The sequence below is a fragment of the Acartia tonsa genome, chromosome 14, assembly GCF_053477335.1.
Source record: "Acartia tonsa isolate MP-2025a chromosome 14, ASM5347733v1, whole genome shotgun sequence".
Taxonomy (NCBI): Eukaryota; Metazoa; Arthropoda; class Copepoda; order Calanoida; family Acartiidae; genus Acartia; species Acartia tonsa.
In genome coordinates this window covers 15,699,557-15,715,480 of record NC_137273.1, presented here as the reverse complement: position 1 = coordinate 15,715,480, position 15,924 = coordinate 15,699,557, and the positions used below count along the sequence as shown (strand labels likewise).

Here is a 15,924-nt window from a genome sequence, read left to right as displayed (position 1 = left end):
TCGTCTTCCCTTTTTTACCCCCTCTTTACCCCCTTCCCATTTTTATACTCAATTAAAAAATTAAGACGTTGCCTGTACAATATAATATGATATTTTCATATAATTCCTTTTATTGTAGTTTATAAACTATATTGTAAACTTTTTTTTCAATTTTGCTTACAATGAATTCGTAATATTTTTCTGATTCTAAAGGTATATATGAACCCATATTTTTTTATCTGTGAAATAATAAAATTAAGTTCAAAGTTTTTTTTCTCGTGGGTTTAAAAAAATCGATTTTTCAATAATTACCTGACAGAATTGAAAAAGTAAGGTGTCAAATTAAAGATCTTACTATTTTTGTTCATAATGGCCATTTTCTTTCTTTTTTTGTTGCATTTTAGTACCTTAAAATCGACTTAATTTTTTTTTTTAAAAACTTAAATTACTTAAAAAATAAGAGGTCTACAAAAAAACCGATTGCATATCTGAATTCTATAAGAAAAATTTTACATCTACTACTTACTAAAAGAACCGGCTAGCTATAAAAAAAAAGTTGATACACCTTCTTTTCATTTAATATTACAATATTTTGCAAAGTCTGTCAAAAATATAATATCATATTGTTCTATAAGATTTTATTTCAAAATTTTAATTTTTTTTTAAAAATTAGTCTTGTTTTGAAAATATTTTTGTTTTATTATATAAAATTAATAAATTAATAATATTAGATAAAGAATATATGTGTATATCATGGCAGGGGAAAAATTGTTGTCAATTTAGTTTGCTTACATGGAAATCATTTATTGATCAGCCTGTTCATCCAGTACAAAGGGAGGGGTTGGGGTCAGCTTACTTGATTGGAGAAAATGAAAATCTGGTGTAACAAGTATAATAAATCCATTTTCATGATACTTTTCATATACCATAATTTTGGCACTTGTACAAATTAATCAGACTAAACCATTAGGATTGCTTATTTTTGGCTGGGAGCTTTTTCCCAGAGCTCCTAAATAATTGTAGTTAATTATATTTCTTTACTTTTTGATTTTTTTAGGCGTTTTCGGTTTCTTTCTTGTTGTGCTGTTGGGTATCTCCTCACTTCCTGGTGTAACACAGACCCTGTCCTGGAAAGAGTTTGCCTACATACAATCTGGACTGGGTAATATATTATTTTTTTGTTGGGTATCTCAGTACCTACCCAGTGTGACACAGACCCTGTCCTGGAAAGAGTTTACCTACATACAACCTGGATTGGGTAATATATTATTTTTTTGTTGGGTATCTCATCCCTACCCAGTGTAACACAGACTTTGTCATGGAAAGAGTTTGCCTACATTCAATCTGGCCTGGGTAATATATTATTTTTATCTTGGGTATCTCAGTACCTACCCAGTGCAACACAGACTTTGTCATGGAAAGAGTTTGCCTACATACAATCTGGCCTGGGAAATATATTATTTTTATGTTGGGTATCTCATCCCTACCCAGTGTGACACAGACTTTGTCATGGAAAGAGTTTGCCTACATACAATCTGACAATCTGGCCTGGGTAATATATTATTTTTATGTTGGGTATCTCATCTCTACCCAGTGTGACACAGACTTTGTCATGGAAAGAGTTTGCCTACATACAATCTGACAATCTGGAATGGTTAATATATTATTTTTATGTTGGGTATCTCAGTACCTACCCAGTGTAACACAGACTTTGTCATGGAAAGAGTTTGCCTACATACAATCTGGCCTGGGTAATATATTATTTTTATGTTGAGTATCTTAGTACCTACCCAGTGTAACACAGACTTTGTTATGGAAAGAGTTTGCCTACATACAATCTGGACTGAGTAATATATTATTTTTATGTTGGGTATCTCAGTACCTAAGCAGTTTAACACAGACCCTGTCCTGGAAAGAGTTTGCCTACATACAATCTGACCTGGGTAATATATTATTTTTATGTTGGGTATCTCAGTACCTACCCAGTTTAACACAGACTTTGTCCTGGAAAGAGTTTGCCTACATACAATCTGGACTGGGTAATATATTATTTTTATCTTGGGTACCTCAGTACCTACCCAGTGTAAAACAGACCCTGTCATGGAAAGAGTTTGCCTACATACAATCTGGACTGGGTAATATATTATTTTTATGTTGGGTATCTCATTTCTTCCCAGTGCACATTGGGGCATATCAGCAAAAAAGGGAATTTAATTATTTAGAGCCCGAATTTCTTGTTCAAAATGTCAAATTAGAATGTTTGAGGCCAGGGAATACATTTATTAACTTATCAGAGTAGTATGAAAATTTTTCAGTAGCGCAGCTACTCTATCACTAGCTTTTTGGGCCCTTTAAAGTGTATCTATGTCAATTGTAGTCCGATTTTAGTGTTCAAAGTGTCAAATTAGGGGTTGTTGGGGCCTGGGAATTCATTTCGGTAGAAGGGGAGGGGATGGTGTAAAGGGGGTGGATGGGAAATCCTTATTTTAGTCAGCTACAAGTTTGTTCAGTGATAATAAATCCATTATAAATGTAGGCATGATTGACATCAATTTTTATAAACTAATATCTATATTTATAATGAAATTATGATTCTTGTTTACTGTTTATCTGTTTATTAACCCTTAACAGTTAGGGGGAGGGGGTCGTTTCCCCCCCCCCCCTCCTCCCCTCCGTTTTTTTCTATCATATTTTCTGTGTGTGAAAGATAGAGGGCTATAAATGAGTGACTTCTTAACTATGGCTATGCCACATAACTGAGAGTTGGAATTTTTTGAATATTTCCAGCCTGGCGGGCACTGCATGCCAGCAAACCTGACATGTTCATCCAGATAAAAAGCAAAACATTTTTTCTGACTTAAACAAAGCCTTTTATCTTACTAAAATATCATAAACCCTTATGTAAAATATAGGTATTCAAGTCATTTTTAGTTTCCAGGTATGATCTTGAAGGTCCTGATCCTCCAGGTCTCTAGAAATCTTTAAAAGCCTCCTGTGACCGCAATTTTTGACTTAGAGACTTCAAATTTTAAATTTAAGCTTTTCTTGTATGTCTACATAACGTATTAAAATTTCCTAAAGATCCGCCGCCGTTTTCCCGCCACCCGCCGACTGCGGCGGCTGGCAGCTGCCAAGTACAGCTGCAGCCGCCAAAATTTATGTTTTGAGATTTATAATATAAAATTTACATAAAGATAAACATTTTCTGAAAAAATTGTATTTGTAGCTTAAAAAAAAAGAAAATAACAGCTTTTTAAAATTTTTAAGTAAAAAAGGACCTAAAAACAAAGGTTGTTGAATAAAAGAGCGAATTAAGCGAAAATTGACTTTGAATCACTTGTAGTCGGAAATTCATTATCAATCAGGGGACCTGCAAAAAGAACCCCCTCCCCTCCGACCGATAAATGTGCGACAACTGTTAAGGGTTAATTAACAAACAGGGATCTAAGGGACAAAACAATGACCGATTAATATATGTATCATTGTATATTGTATATACCTACATAATATTGATACATCAAATTATATTACGAAATTGATTACTGTAGATGACAATTAGTGATTAAAATATTTCAACACTCTACTGATGCTGTGAGTATTGGTTTAAAAAATATGACGTAACAAAAAAAGTTAGCCAATGAGAGTCCACTACGCATGCCGCCATTGGTAAATAACGGCCTCTCATTGGTTAATTTTTTTTGTTACGTCATATTTTTTAAACCAATACTCACAGCATCCACTCTACTTAATGAACCAAGCAATAAAAAATCAATAAAACTTCCTAAAGTTTTTAGGCCAAAAAATATAAAAGTTTTATTTTAAAACTTTGGGGACTAGTGTAATAAACAGCCCAATGTCCCCTCCCTTCCTAAATAAAACTGCAGATTTTAAAATGAAGACCAAGTAATTACATAATTTAAAAACAAAGCATTACCAATAGACAGACACATAACACTTGCTAATTCCAATTTCAATTAATTATATGAACTCCACGTTATTTGGATATTAACTTAACCTTTGGGACATTTGGCTGTTTATAACACTAGTCGCCAAAGATTTACAGTTGTGTGTTAAAATGTTTTGAATACTAAATTTTATCTATACAAGAGGTAATTTTGTGTTTTATAATTGGGAATGTACATCAATTATATTGACCTTTGTCTTATCCCTTTAGATCATTGATAATGGTAATAATCCTTAGAAACAATTATTTAGTTACATTAAAACTTCGAACATAAAGAGCCCCTCCCCACCATTTAGTGCAATATCTATCATCTATCCATCTATCTAGTGTGGTAAATTGCAAAATCCATCTATCTATCAATCTATCTATCCATCTATCTATTCATTTATATATCTATCTATCTATCCATCTATTTATCCATCTATCAATCCAGCTATCTATCTATCCATCTATCCATCATCCAACTATCTATCTATCTCAACCTCTAAGGAAAACAATAAGGATGATACAATTCATAAGTAACGAAGCACAAAAAAACTACTGTGATAAATTGCGAATATGGTCAATTAAAGAGCAAATGCTTAAATTTAATAGTAAATTACATACTGAATAGCTTTTATAGTGTTTCCAATTTATCTAAACACTATAAAATAATAGACATAATATACGTGGATATTATAACTGGGTAAATTTTGTTGTCAATTTAGGTTGCTAATTTAGTCCTCATTTATTGGTCAGTTCTTACGTCCAGTAGGAGGGGAGGGGATATCGTTATATTAGCATGCTAGAAAGACCATTTCATTTTAGTTGGAGAAAATATGGTGCAACATGCAAGTAATTATATATCCCTTATTAAGATTCTAATTTCGGGTTGTTACAATATTGACAGGAAGAATTATCTAATAAATTAGCGCAGCAATATCAAACTTGAAAAACCCATATATTTTAGAGGTAAAATAAAGCAGGGATTTAATAATATAAAACAACTATGTTATTAAATTTTGACTTTAAAAGCGCCTTTAAAAGCATTTTCTTACAAAGTTTTGTGCACCCACCTTCAGAAAACAGACAAAAAACCCCTACGGGGGCGCGGGGGGGGGGTAAATGAAACCAGTACTGGCGATTATAATATGTCTTTTGGTAATCAAATATCGCTTTTTTAGCCGGTGGCACCCGGTGAAAACATGTTTCCTGATACTCTCTACTTAAATGTTGATTTTAAAACAAACAAAAATAAACTAAAATCTTGACTTCAACTAGAATTATGTAGGACTAACATCTTCAATTTGTGCTTTTTTTCTTTTATATTCTCAATATACATGTAATGCATGACTCAACAAAAGTTATTTTGTCTAATTACGTTAATTCTAAGAGATTTTATAATGCTTTTAAAATTGTTGGTGAAACACACAAAATATGCCTTTTTCTGTAAGAATTTTTTTGCATTTCTTAACTTCCAGGCATTAGAAAGCTTACTTAAAAAGCGTAATTTTACGATTCCTTTGAAATCTGATGTAATATGGATATAATAATACTCATAGAATGATTAAAACTTGATTTGGGGGTGGTGAATAAAATCCCCTGGTTGCCCGTATGTGCAGTGTAACACAGACTTTGTCCTGGAAAGAGCTTGCCTACATACAATCTGGCCTGGCTAATGTATAATTTTTATGTTGGGTATCTCATTTCTTCCCAGTGTAACACAGACTTTGTCATGGAAAGAGTTTGCCTACATACAATCTGGACTTGGGTAATATATTAGCTTAATCTTGGGTACCTGTGACCTACATGAAACTACATGAAATATGATCATTGATCAAAAGAATCTTCATAAAAAATTAATTAATGCCTATCTTAAATAGCTGCCAAAAAACAATATCTTTTCATTTTCAGGGTGGACCTCCATGTTATTCTTGATGGCTCATGATATGTTCTTTGGTTGGAAATATATCAATGGACCCAGCTGCTATATACCTTCATCTTTCCAGGTATCTATCTATCAATTAATCAATCTATCTATTTATTTATCTATCTATCTACTTATTAATCTTTCTGCCTTTAGATTTAATTTCTACTTTCTGTGTAAAGGCTCTTTAAATCTAATTATCTATAAATCTATACATTAATCTAACTATCAATCTATGAATCCTATTACCTAATTGGGGTGGGATTCCCCTTTAATTTCAAGTGATCATCTACAGAACCCAAGGACATCATCCGCTTGTAATGAGATGCAATACTTTAACTCCCACTGGCGAATATTAGGTTAAGTAATATCCAACAGACAACCAACCCTTTGCATGACCTTTGATTGAGAATCCTTAACTTTAATGGGCCGATTAATTCCCCCTACTCTAACTGTTAAAGTCGCGCACCTGACCTAGCAGCAGTAGAAACCATTTTTAACGTCTTAAGTTATGACGCGGTGTCTGGCAGAGATTGGAACCTATCACCTCCCCGACGACGAGCGGATGCGCTTCGTGTTGAGCCATGGTCGTGGGTTAACAATCTATCTATTTCAGTATGCACTGTATGTACCTGGATTAACAGTGGTCCTGAAAGCTCCCCTTGTGATACCCCCTCTCAGTTGGCATCTGGACAAAATTCGTGGGGGCTATGAACGTGGATCCAAGGCAAAAATGGATTCATCCAATGTGACCCTGACCAAAGCCACCCTTCCAACCCCAGAAACGGCATAAATGTTGAATTGAACAATTAAGTTGTATTAAATATCCCACCATTTTTTATTGACAAAGTAAAAAATTTGCTTTGAAGCTAATTACTATATTATGTTCATTTTATTTTACTTTCGCGACCATTCAACTTTTAAAACTTATGAAGATTGTTGTTATTGTTTCAATTTATATTTTATAATTTAGCCGTTTAAAAAATGGTTTCGAAGATAAAATGGTTCTCATCCATCCGAAAAAGCTATGTCTAGCATCATATTATATCCATTTTTCTACGAATATAGAAATGTACAATCATAAGATTAAAGCGTGCGGAAAGCTGTTTATAATACGATGCGAGAAATAACTATTCTCTCATATTATTGACAGTCTTTAAAGTTTGTAAAAAATACATTTCTTCGGTTTATAATTTGATTTTTTCTTTATATATACAAGAATAAGGTAAGGATCAGTAGCAAATTATTATTAATTATTAATAATTTAATTAATTATTTAATAAAAGATTACAAATATTAATTATCCAAAATTTAATGAGTGTGGCATTTCAAATAATAACAATAATTGTTAAAAAATCACATTTCTCATGTCTTAATTATGAATATAATTATCCTTTGATTTTACTTATTACCTTTTCTCTATACCTATTTTTTATTGAAATGATTTTATTTGCTATTGATCTACCCCTGATTCTTAGATATTATTATCAGGGATAAAGGGATGGGCTAATAGAATATATGTAATCTTAAACCTCCAATACAATAGAATTCTAGAATATTCTGGAGCTTTTTATAGTGTCTATTAAAAATAATGTCATAATGGCCTACCATATTGGTAAATTAAAATGTATACTTGCCTGCCATTGGTTATTTAGACTGTGTGTGTGTATTGTCCTATTATTGGTCATTTGTATTGTATGACATCATTTTTTAAAGGCACTATAAGAACTTCATATCCTGACGAAGCTTTTCAAAGTGTCTCAAAAAATCAGAACTGTGACGACATAAATATGAGGAATTTTCAATATCCTTTTTAGGTTTTTTTCCCACTTCTCCTCCCATCACTCATTTCTATGACGTCACATGGCTGATTATTGGAGACATTTTGTAAAGCTGGCCTAGTTTTACATTGTGAATGAAAAAAATATTCGTTTCGAAATATTGTTGAAAAGTTTCGACACTAAGTACCCGAAGATTAATAACTACATTATTTTATTTTTGTCGGATCAAAAACTTTGGGTACTTATTTTCAACCAAAATCTCTAATCCATAAATAGTTGTAATTTTGATTATCATAATTGGGGATGTATATTGTATACCTATTAATCGTCTATTGTCTTATCCCCTAAGATCCCTAAATTATTTGGAAGTAGATTTATTCATATTCCATTGACCTATTCCTATTTCCCTGAGGTCTGAATTGCATATACCCCTATTATCTGTGATTTTTATATGTATATAATATATATATTCTTTTTTTTATGTATTAAAAATATACTTTTAAGAAAATGTTTGAAAATTTTGTAAAATAATGATTAGGGTTATTTTTAACGTCCGTCTGTCTATTAAACTGATAATGAGACAAAATATTCTTTATAATGTATCAAAAACATACTTTTAAAAAAATGTTTGAAAAACTTGAAAAAATTATGCTTTTCTATAATTGGGGTGATTTTGTAATGTCCGTTTTTAGTAGCGAAACTACTCTTTAATTTAAAATATCCGTCTGTCCGTCTGTATGTCCGTCTGAAATGTTTTGGGAGAAACGTGATTTTCAAGACGCCTGAAATTTTCGAGGATGAAATAAGTTCCAATGCTTTATATTTTCACCAAGTTTCATTAACATATGTCAATTAATTGGGGTGCTAGAACGATTCCTAGGTTTTAAATGATTTTCTCAACTCCTATTCGATAAGATAGATGGCTAAAATTTTCAGGGATTTAATAAGTTCACATTTTACATATTTTCACAAATAAGTTCGAATTCTGAATACTTCTATAAAGTTTCATTGAGATTTGCTTATTGATTGGGGTGCTAGATCGATTCCTAGTTTTAGATGTTTAAAGTTTTATTCAACTCATAGATAGACAGCTGAAATTTTCAGGAATTAAATAAGTTCACATTTTACATATTTTCACAAAGTTTCTTTAAGATTTACTTATTTGTTGTGGTGCTAGATCGATTCCTAGATTTTCACATTATAAATCATAAAAGGTTTCGTGATTTATTTAATTCTAATGTGTAATTTGTTTTATACTGCTCTATAGTTATTTTTTTCTGTAAGTCCATCCATATATTTTAAGCTTCGCTACTTATGGATTTGTTATCTTTTGTTTATATATAATTTTTGGCACGGCAGTCGCGCGTCAGCAGCCTGTAAGCCTCAAGGAAACCGATCCGTTTACAAATTTAAAAAAATGACAGCTAGGCCTAGAAGTCTAAACCATACCAAAATATGGTTATCCTTCTTTTTTTTAAATATTACCGAATTAAAAATGGTTTAAATTTAAGGTTTACGGCATAAGGCGACTGAAGCGCGGCTGCTGAGCTCTGATAAAATCAAATCTAAGATTCAGAAGATTCAATTACTGTATGGTGTCCTATTTCCTATATCTGGCATATTTTTGGCCAAGGCATTCCCCATACCATACTATTGATACCGCGCATCTGACATAGCAGCATTAGGTACAACTTTTGACGCGGTTTGGGCCGAGATTCGAATCTGTCACCTTCTCGTAATCCTATGGTATCGGGTCTGCTTTTCAACTTACTCTGTCAGTTAAATAGTCCATGATTTTTTATGAGTCGCTAATTGCAGGGAGTAAGGGAGGGGATAATGGATCGAATATTCAATTTTGAAGAGTCTCAGACTTTGGGTACTGGCTTAAAGGGAATGTGCAAGAATTTAGAAGGTTCTGACTGACTTTGGAAACTAGCGCATCATTGCCGCTAACTCGCTGAGTTAGTTTTAAATATAGCAGACAGAAAAATTTGTTATAAGATGGCTGGTTTTAAAGAAATTTTCTCAAAAAAATATCATTTCATAAAAAAAAACCTTATTGTGATATTTTTTTGCTTCTTTTCTTGGACCTTTTTTATTATTTTATAGTTTTCTAAATTTGATTAACACACCCTTTACAATTTTCTGGATAAATCTGGATTTCATAGTCTTTCAGCAAAAACTTTAAATTCAATTAATTGCCCATTGTCCCCTCCCTTACTCCCTGTGCTAATTGAGAATGTTGTCATTCTTGATTTTTTAAAAGCGAAGCTTTTCTATTATTAGGGCCGGGCTGTCTGTACGTTCGTCCGTCACAAACGTATAGCTTTTTTCGTTAATTTAAACAGGTTAGAATTGTCCTATCAATTTCAAACTTTGCATGATGATTCCTGTAGTAGTTAGGTAACTCTATAATCATTACAAGAATGTCCGTACGTCCATTTTAATCATGTTGATTTTTTTACTTTTTTAACAACAAATTTTTATGTGATCTAATCATCCGATTGATCTGATTTTTGATATGTTGATTCCTGGGACAACAAAGTTCTATGTTATAAGCGAAGCAACTCTATAATCAAGTCCTAAAAATGTAAGTATGTCCATAAACATTATCCTGTATCAAGCAGTTTTTCAACAAATTTACTCACAATTTTGCTTTGACTCTTATACTATTATATTCTGATTATTCAGTTCTGACACTATATAAGTGTACCGTTTCAGTGCTTCGCTTTCATGGATGTTGTCATACGTGTTTTAGAATAAATGTCCATGTTAAGAAGGGTAGGGGTTAAGAGGGTGAGGGAGAACATCCTCCATTAGTTTGTGTGTGTGTGATTGTCTGTGTGTGTGAGTGTATGTGTGTGTGTGTGTGTGTGTGTGTGTGTGTCTAGTATAATATTGTAGTAGCCTCTCAGAGGTTACAATTTTCTAATATCAAATCAAAGGAGAAAGATATCGAGAGAGAAAAAGGAAGAGAGAGAGAGAAAGAGAGAGAGAGAAAGAGAGAGAGAGAAAGAGAGAGAGAGAAAGAGAGAGAGATAGAGAGAAAGGAAGAGAGAGAGAGAGAGAGAGAGAGAGAGAGAGTGGAAAGGAAAAGGTAAGAGATAGAGATATAGATAGAAGAAGAGAGAGAAAAGGAAATTAATGAGACAAGGAGAAGAGAAAGGTAAAAAATGAAACATAGAGAGGAAGAATGAGAGAGAGAGAGACAGAGAGAGATTGACAGAAATAAAGTGAGAGTGGAAAATAGAAAATGAATACGAAAGATATAATTTAAGACAGAGAGAGATAAATAGGGAGAGACAGAGAGAGAGAGATAGAGAGAGAGAGAGAGAGAGAGAGAGAGAGAGAGAGAGAGAGAGAGAGAGAAAGAGAGAGAGAGAGAGATAGAGATAGAGAGAGAAAGACAGAGAAAGGTGAATGAAAGATGGAAAAAAGGTGAAACTTACAGCATTACAAGTGAACAGACGGACTGAGAGAGTTATATAGTACATATTCATTAGACTATCTTTAATTTGATCCTCAAAAAATAGACAGCTGCAAAATAAAGAGTTGTTTGGCAACTAAACAAAGATGACAACATGATGATAAGTAGCTAAGATTGAAGTTTGCAGATTATACAACCCGATCAGCATTTTATAAAAGACCTTAAAGTTTTAAGTATAACAAAAAGAGCCTTTTTTTGTAAATCTTTGGAAACCTGTATAATTTACAGTCCAAATTTCCTCGATTCCCTGTGATTTTAAAGATGTAAACTAAACTATTTGTCAGGTAGTTATAGAAAAGGGGGGAATGACACACGTCCCTAAAAGAAATAATTAAGAGTAAATTGTAAATTTATAAATGGTTAAAGATGCAGGCAATTTTGAAAGATTATTACAATTAACTAAAACATATTTCCATTGCTTTACATAGCTATTAACTGAAATGTTAAGTAACAATAAAAAATTCTTTTAAACCCACTTCTTTCTTTCCTTTTTTTCTCTCTCCCCTTACCTCTATCTCTCTTTCTCTCTCTCTCTCTCTTCTTTATAAATCTTTCCTTCGCTCTCTCTCTCTCTCTATCTATCTATCTATCTATCTTCTTTTCAAATCATTCCCTCGCTCTCTCTCTCCTATCTCTCTCTCTCTCTCTCTCTCTCTCTCTCTCTCTCTCTCTCGCTCTCTCTCTCTCTCTCTCTCTCTCTCTATCTATCTATCTATCTATCTATCTCTCGCTTTCTCTCTCTCTAAAAATAAAATCGTTCCCTCTCTTCTCTCACTCTTTATTATCTCTATCACTTTCCCAATTATTCTCCTAGCCATATACAATTTTTACCTTTATACTAAGACATGGGCTTACTTTAGAAAAATAAGTTTAAGCATGGACCTGAATTAATGTAAATTTCCAATCTTGATAAACAAAATTACCCCTTATGTAATAGTTTTAAACGTTTGGACACTCCTTGTTAAAAACCAACCATTACAAATAAAACAACGTATTTGAGAAGACGAAGAAAGTCTCTCAAAAAATCAGCATGTTACGACATAAAAACGAGGGATTATCCATCTCTTTTTTAAGGGGTTTTCTTTCCCACTCCCCCTCTCCTCATCCCTCATTTTTATGACGTCATTGAGGAACTTTCTTCGCCTTCGTATTTGAGCCAACGTAAAAGAAAATTTTGGGTACCAGTGTAATTTACAGTTCAATGTTCCCTTTTTCATTCCCTGAATTAAGGCATAAAATGTTAAAAATTTAAAATCTAATGTCCCCTCGATTTCTGAGTTTTAAGGCAGAATACCGTAAAAATTTATGACAAAAAAGGTTAAAAAGAGTACCCTCGAAATAAGGAAACTAAGGTTCTTCCCTGTATCAATAGAATTCCTGTATCAAAAGCTGGACAGGATTCTCTTTAGAAAGGGTACCATGCCGGTTTAAACGATTTACAGCCCATTTTTCCCACAAATATAATAAATACCAAGTACAGAATTTTATGTTTAGCCTCTGGGGGCTTGATTACTTTACCTTTCCTTGTAAAATACATGATTAAATGTTCATTCTTTTTCATCTTATTTTTTACCTTTATTATATCTATCTATGTATAATTATGTATATCTATTTTTATCAGGGATTTTAGGGAATGGGACTATGGACGATAAATCTTGATGTATGACTGGTCGCCCCATTGCCACTTCAGGTGGAGGTTGGGAAAATGAACCCCCACTCTGAAACGGTAAAACACGAACATTAACTCTTGTAGAGTGTCGGAACTTAATATACAAAATATAAATTTAGACAAAATTATACATAAATTTGTAGCAAAACTTCTTAAATACAGAATTCTGTTTAAGGACATACTGACATTTTTAGGACTTGATTATAGAGATGCTTCGCTTAAAATATTGTAACTTATTGTAATAGGAATCAGTGATCCAAAAATCAGATTAATCGGACGATGTTATCACATTAAAATTGTTGTTAAAAAGTTAAAAAAATCAACATGTTTTAAATGGACGTACAGACATTCCGGTAATGATTATAGATTTGCAAAACTTTCTAAATCGTACCTTACTACTATAGGAATCACCATGCAAAGTTTGAAATCTATAGGACAATCCTAGCATGCCTAAATTAACAAAAAAGCTATACGTTACGGACGGACCGACGAACTGACAGACCCTAATTATAGAAAAGCTTCGCTTTTAAAAAGAACAGTTTCAGAAAAGATTTTTTTTGCCGGGGTTCATTTTTCAATAAGGGTGATTTCTCGAGAGAAGATGGTGGTACCCACCCCCATACCAAAGATTACTAAAGATATCTACCATATCTCCCGGTCATACGCCGTCATGCGTAAGGTTGGAAGGGTGACGCATATTTCAGATCCCAGATTTAATTCGCGATGTGAAATAAAAAATTATCTTTATATTATAGCGAATTAAATAATCTTGCAAGCATCGCTATCATCTTATAGAGAAAAATAGTAAATCAAATACTATTTTAATCTACTGAAGGGTTAATTTTTGGATTATTCATTGGGGATGTACATCAATTTATCTACCATTGTCTTATCCTTAGAAGCCCTGGAATAGTAACTGTGAAGAATATTTCCATCATTCTATTTCTACTCACTGTGTGGGCCCACCCATCCTTACTCACACACACACACACACACACACGCATAGATACACAAACACAGACTCAAATATAACAGAGTTATTTTCGCATAGGTATACCTTCTTAACCATGAATCTCAATCTCAGATTAAATTTAGTGGTTGAAACGTTTGGACACTCAACTAAATGAACCAACCAATTAAAATTCAATAAAATTTCCCAATGTTGTTAGGCTAACGTATAAGAAAACATAATTAAAAGACTTTGGGGACTAGTGTAATAAACAACCCAAAGTCCCCTCCCTCCCTGTCCTTACCTCTAAATATTTAATGTAAGCCCACTTCTTTAAGTCTGTCTGTCTATGTATTCTTCTTTCCGTCTGTAATACTGCTTTCTATTCGGTTCTCTGTCTTTTAAAACCTTCCCCCTCTCCCCTTGCTTTCTAAACTTTATTGTATGCCTGTATAGTGTATATTTACTTTTTTAGTTTATAATTTCAACAGCTTTAATATTTTTATATGTTAGCATTCTTGCTTAAAAATAAAGTCAATTTTATCCGTAAATATAGCGGATGATTTAAGACAAACAATAATAGGAACATCTAGTTGTTTTAGCTCTAAACCATTCAATCTTGCCCATCCCCACCCCCTCCACCGCCGGTCCCTTTCCCCCTGTCCTCCTTTACACTTGTTTCTACCCTGATTACTGACTCAGGCAGAGAGAGAGTGTGAGAGAAGGGGAGAGGGGAAAGGAGGGGATACAGAGGGAGAGAGGGCACTGAAGACTCTGGTTAGGCTCTTGCAGGCAAAGCCACCTCTGTCGGGGTTTATAGTGTTAAAAATTATGCTGTCACAATAGAGTTAAAGGTGAAATTGTAGTGTCATTTTTGCAATTTATTGTTTAGGGAAGCAGCCTTGGTCCACCTCACCTCACAACCAAGACCCACCGAGGCCAACAAGTACTACACACAGACACACACACCCACACACACAACACTAACTGTATATATACACAGTTAGTAATATACAAATGGCGGAAATCAAGACTGGCAAACTCATGAAAATTTGTTGGTTATAAAAAAAACACAAAAAAGTGAAAAATAATTAAAAATAAAATTATATTCATAATTCAATTATTTTTTATTAAAAAGAAAATAATATAGTTATTTTATTAAAAAATTAATAAATTTTGAATTAAAAGTTCTTTTGAAAGTTGCATAAGCTCTATTTTGGTTAAATAAGATGTGTTTTAAGTGACTTAATGATAATTATATTAGGTATTTTAATATTTTCAAATGTCATACCCTGCATAAGGATACCTGTATTAGTTAGGTATAATCTGGAAAGATAGCAACTCTATAATCATTACCATTAAGTCTGTACGTCCATATAGAATTTGTAGATTTTTAGATACTAATTATTTTTTATATCTAGCAGGTGCGACCATAGCATCTAGAGGATCTGTATATGATGGGTTATGGGAAGAAAAATAGCCTAAAAACATTCAAAGACAAGACCAATCGATAAATAGCCTAAGACCATCACGGGGCAAATTTGGTGCTCCTCCAAATTTTACCATCCTTTTAAAAAATATCAAAAAGTTATTTTATTTAATTTCTATAATATAAAATTGTATACATTTTATTAGCATTTAGTTTTTGGTGTTTTCATATTCTTTTAATACATTTCTATTTATTTTGAGGGGCTCTAACCATGCAGGGCCTTCTTTCCTTTATTTAACCTAACCTAAAGTTTGTTTGTTATCTATATGCGATCTGTAAAAAAAATCTATCTCTTAAACAATTCTCTCAAAAATTTTCATAATATTAGCAAGTTTCTTTTGAATAAAATGCTAAAAATAATATTTACAATTAGAAAGATGTCTGTAAGTCTAAGTGTTAAAGCGTCTTTTTATCTAGCTATTTGATTTTTTGTGTTTTTTTTCAATATTTTTTGTAGCATAAACTATTACATTGTTTTGTTTTGCAAATATACCACCACTTACTCAATAGCATCCAGTATATAATTTACATGATCCGTTTGTCTGTTGATCATGCTACAAAAGACATATATATCTGCTGTCAAACATTTTTGAAAAGGCATAACTTTCCAATTAAACTAATCTGGTTTATACAATTTTACCTTGTGGGGTATGACATGCATTTTTATTTTGCACTTAAATAATCACGTTTTTGTGGGCTA

General features: G+C 32.7%; 1 protein-coding gene across 3 annotated transcripts in view; it reads left to right on the top strand.

The window, feature by feature from the left end:
• LOC145306548 (metalloreductase STEAP4-like) overlaps positions 1–8,138 on the top strand; it is a 73,243-nt gene extending 65,105 nt beyond the window's left edge. For all 3 annotated transcript variants that reach the window (XM_080148731.1, XM_080148730.1, XM_080148732.1), the window contains exons 15-17: positions 1,037–1,141; positions 5,837–5,931; positions 6,466–8,138. In XM_080148731.1, coding sequence (XP_080004857.1) covers positions 1,037–1,141; positions 5,837–5,931; positions 6,466–6,642 — 377 coding nt within the window. In that variant the 3' untranslated portion in view covers positions 6,643–8,138. The remainder of the gene's footprint in view (positions 1–1,036; positions 1,142–5,836; positions 5,932–6,465) is intronic.
• Positions 8,139–15,924: the final 7,786 nt, after the last annotated feature.